This window comes from Gracilinanus agilis, chromosome 2 (assembly GCF_016433145.1).
Source record: "Gracilinanus agilis isolate LMUSP501 chromosome 2, AgileGrace, whole genome shotgun sequence".
NCBI lineage: Eukaryota > Metazoa > Chordata > Mammalia > Didelphimorphia > Didelphidae > Gracilinanus > Gracilinanus agilis.
This window is the reverse complement of record NC_058131.1, coordinates 83,314,152-83,318,729: the sequence shown is the minus strand read 5'-3', so window position 1 is coordinate 83,318,729 and position 4,578 is coordinate 83,314,152. Positions and strand designations below refer to the sequence as shown.

The following is a 4,578-nucleotide window of genomic DNA, read 5'->3' as shown; positions in this document are numbered from 1 at the left end:
TAAGTGACTTGCCCAGATTCACATAGCTAGTGACTGAGGTCAAATTTGAACTCAGGGAGAGATTAAATGTCAGTGCCTGAGGTCAGATTTAAATTCAAGACTTCCTGAATTTAGGTCCAGTTTTTATCTTCTGTGCCACCTATTTTCCTATAGAAGGTAAACTACATGATTTTAAATGCCCTTCCAAATAATTCCTTATGGTTCTATATAGGATTTAGGAAAAGGAAGCACCAAAGAGAAATTGAATTCGAATAAAAGCTTAGTTTCAGAAGCCACAGTGATCCTCTGATAGGTGATCCCTTCCCTTCCCCCAAGAGTGTGTTCCTTTTAGTGGCATTGAGAATTTTCCCAGGAGCACTTTTTCCTTGGCTCCAAGTCTCCACCCTGGGTCCTAGTCTTTCTAAGCCAGAAGTTTTTACTATTGAACTTCCTCCATTTTATCATTTGTCATGAGGCCCTTGGGAACCTTTTCTCATCTTGAAGCCAGCCTCCTGTTAACTCTTAATGGGATCCTGGCATATCTCCATCAATGTATAATGAGATTATTTCCCATTCTCTGTTTGGGGTTTGGGGAGAATTGGCAGTGTTTCAAATTCAGACTAAAGAGGTTGTTGGGTTTTGTTTTGAAAACTGGAATAGCAGTTGCCCTTCTCCAGTCATGGCTCATGGTTTCTCCCATTTTTCTTGATCTTGCAAATATTGCTGATACCGTCTTGGCAATCACATGTCAGTTCTGCCTCGGGTGACTTGGCAAACCAGGTGCTCTTATTCTTTCCTTATTTACCTTGGAGATGCACCCTATTAGTCATTTTGATTGTTATGTCCAGTATAAAGACCATTCAGGATGGTGGCATTAACAGAAATGGGAAACTTTGGAGGAAATTTTTTGAAACATACAGGTTCCATTTGGAGCCTGATGAGCTTGAGTTACTTAGGGGACATCTACATGAAGACAGTAATAAGATGTCAAGTATGTTTACAGTAAATCAAGGAGAATGTTTAGAAAAGAGATTAAAATAGATTTATAGATTTGTAGTTCATTTTTTTGAAAAATATTTTATTTTTCCATTTTATGTAAAATTTTTTTCACATTCCTTTTTTTAAGTTTTGAGTTCCAAATTCTCTCCCTCCTTTTGATTCTCACTTCTTCCCTCCCCTCTTTTCTTCATCTCCATTTCTTGATAAGCAATCTGATATCAAATTGAACATGTGTAATCATGTAAAACATTTTTCCACATTAGTGATTTTGTGGACGAGATCTCAAATATAGTATTTCAGTCTGCATTCAAGTCTAGTTCTGTCTTAAAGGGCAGATGGCATTTTTCATCATGAGTCCCCGGGATGGTCTTGGATCACTGCATTGCTGAAAATAACTAGGCCATTCACAGTTGTTCTTCAAGAAATATTTGTGTCTCGGTGCACAATGTTCTTCTGGTTCTGCTTGCTTCACTTTGTACCAGGTTCACGTATTTCCAGATTTTTCTGAAATTATCCTGCTTGTCATTTCTTAATGACAAGCCTAATGGTATTCTATAACTATCATATAAAACAACTTGTTCAGCCATTTCATAATTGATGGACACCCTTTCAATTTGCAATTCTTTGCTACCACAAAAAAAAAGCTGCGATAATTATTTTTGTATGAATAGGTTCTTTTTCTTTTTCTTTTTTTTTTAATCTCTTTAGGATACAGAGATGCACACAAAGTCAAATCTTAACTGAAAAAGCATTGTTCATGAGGAGGCTACACATTGGTTGCTTATTGTCTGCCTCCTCTTCAAGTTAAATTTCAATACAATAGTGATAGGGGCAGCTAGGTGCCACCTGGATAAAGTGTTAGATCTGGATTCAAGAGGACCCGAGTTCAAATGTGGCCTTAGACACTTCCTGACTGTGTGACCATGGCATGGGGAAGTTACTTAATCTCATTTGTCTAGCCCTTGCCTCTCTGACTTCTGTTATTACTAGGTCAGAAAATAAGAGTTTAAATAAAAAAGCCCAGTGGGGATATTTAGCACACATTTTTGAGAAATAATGAAAAGTAACATGAAAGTAGCATACTTGGTTCAAAAAAAGTGAGGAAACTTTAGAAAGAAAATGTAAGTTGCAGTTATGTAAAATTCTACTCAGATAATTATACAAGCAATTTGAATAAGATTGTATAAGTTACACATTATGGAATGGATATATTTCAGAAAATGAGTATAAAAATAAGTTTTCTAAATCAGATATTTCTCATTGACTTATTCCAGAGATACTACATCTTCATTAAATTATTTTTTTTTTACTCAGTAGCCTTTTCCCATGAAGTATTTTTCCCCTGGTCTGGGATTTCATCTGTGGGGGTAATTCCCAGTGTAGAAACTCGTTCCAGAGCTGAGATCAGTCTGCAACTTTTATTATTAAAGAGTTGCCTGGAACACCAATAGGGCAAATGATTTGTACCTGGTTGTACATACAGCATATATTAGACTTTCTAAGTCTAGGTCTTTGTGACTCCAAGGCCAGCCTTCTCTTCACTATAGCAGGCCACCTCAGTCACATAGTTAATGAGCTGCTAATCACTTATTCAAATAACTCTCTCTTCCGTTCTTGATATTTTGCATCTTATGAGGATGCAAGGGAAAGAACAATGGAGGCTTTAGTGTTACCACTAGGTTTGATTCTGTCACAAGCAACTCACTCCTAATTCTCCAGTGCTACCCTATACCACTTATTCCTAGTCCATTCCCACCCCCCTCTTCATCATTGCCTATTATCCTCTTGGATATTTTGCCACTTTCATTGATGATTTCAGCAACTGTTTTAGATTTGTCCTCACCATCCTGCCTTTGATAATTTCAGTATTGCCCTATCAAGAGTAAAGACCATGAAAAAGAGAAGAAAAAGAGGTATCTCCCTGTAACAACTAGCCCAGTCTCTTGCACAGAGTACCCTGAGTTTAGCAGCTTTTTAAATGTGGGTTCCATGACAGCTGATCAGAGCCTTGCAATCCTAGCATAAAGTAATGTTATCTTCTACTCAGGTTTGAATGAACCAAAGCAGGAATGGCTCCTTCAGCTCCTCTAGGACTCTAGGGAAAGGTGAGGAGAGAAGACTTCTGACCTTAAGTGCTCTGCTCCTGAATAGAGATTCAGAGATCCAACACCGTTAGATCACTGAAACTCTAGTGCTGAGGTTGCAGACCTTTGTCACTAGGTCTCAAACTTGGCAGTTTCATAGCATTCACTGTGAGGAATTTTCTGTTGAGACAATAGAATTTCATTAAACCTCAACAAAGTAATTTCCTTTTAGTGTTTTGATTTTATTTTACTTTTTGGAGAAAGACTCTGAAGGATATATTGGTATTGATTAGTCAATAGGAAATAGAACATCATATATACAAAGACAACATTGTTAGAAATAATTTGGTTTTGATATTGCAATTTTCATGGAGTCTTTCTATAACATGATTGATTAGCTTTTTGATTCTGCCAGTCATGGAATGCATTTAGAAAACACTTTTCTTCACCACCAGGGTGGAGATATCACTCTCTAATTCTAAATTACATTCTCCCAAATTAAAATAGAAATACATAATGTGATATTAAAGATTGCATAGTTGGCCAGTTGAATTTTCATCAGTTGTATTTTAAAGTTGCTGCATCTGGTTTGCTGAAGCAAAATGTCTTATTCCTAATTCTTTAAAGAATTGGTTAAATTTTCCAACTCCTTCTCAGCCTGATGATCCTAAAAAAAAATACAAACACATAATGAGATTTAACATGTTTTTTTAAGGATATGTTTTTCATTCTTTCCCCAGAAATAGATTTTTCATTTTTTTTTATCTTATGAATAGGGGATTGGAATAGATTTCTTAGTAGCAGTTATTATAAAGAGAATAAACAATAAGGTTGATTAGGAACTAGATATAACTCATGTCTGAAAATCTGGATAAACTGGATAAATATTCCAAAAAACTCCTTCCAAAGAGGAGACTAACTGGAGGATCCAAGGAAGTAGAAGGAGAGGAGTGGAGTTCTTTGTAGAAGCTTGGCATGCTGAGATCTTCCCAACACTAGGACAAAGACACTTTTATGGCAAGGCAAATGGTGAGGTTCTATTCTATAAGCTAGCTAAAAGAGAAAAATAGGTAGCATTTATATATAAAGTATGTGAAGCACTTTTACATGTATTATTTCATTTGATTGGATAAACTAAAGATCACCAAGAGAGCCTGTCCTGAGGGGTCCTTGCATACAGAGATCATTTTCAGGAATAATTATCACATAATTTCTGTCATTCCAAATCAGTGCTGACAAAGAGTGGGGGCTCCTTACACATGACTGTCAAATTACCAATGGCTTCAATTAAAACTTACTTTGACTATTTAGGCCATATACAGAAAGCTATGAAGCCTAGGGGCTTCATCTAGCTCTCTCATTTTTTTTTTAATATCTTTTTTTTTTTAACCCTTGTACTTTTAATGTATTGTCTCATAGGTGGAAGATTGGTAAGGGTGGGCAATGGGGGTCAAGTGACTTGCCCAGGGTCACACAGCTGGGAAGTGGCTGAGGCCGGGTTTGAACCTAGGACCTC

At 36.6% G+C, this 4,578-nt stretch overlaps 1 protein-coding gene across 1 annotated transcript in view; it reads right to left on the bottom strand.

Annotated features, from left to right (window-relative positions):
- Positions 1-3,302: 3,302 nt before the first annotated feature.
- The window catches only part of RMDN2 (regulator of microtubule dynamics 2), a 58,663-nt gene continuing 57,387 nt past the window's right edge, over positions 3,303-4,578 (bottom strand). The window contains exon 10 of the mRNA XM_044660626.1: positions 3,303-3,729. Coding sequence (XP_044516561.1) covers positions 3,676-3,729 — 54 coding nt within the window. The 3' untranslated portion in view covers positions 3,303-3,675. The remainder of the gene's footprint in view (positions 3,730-4,578) is intronic.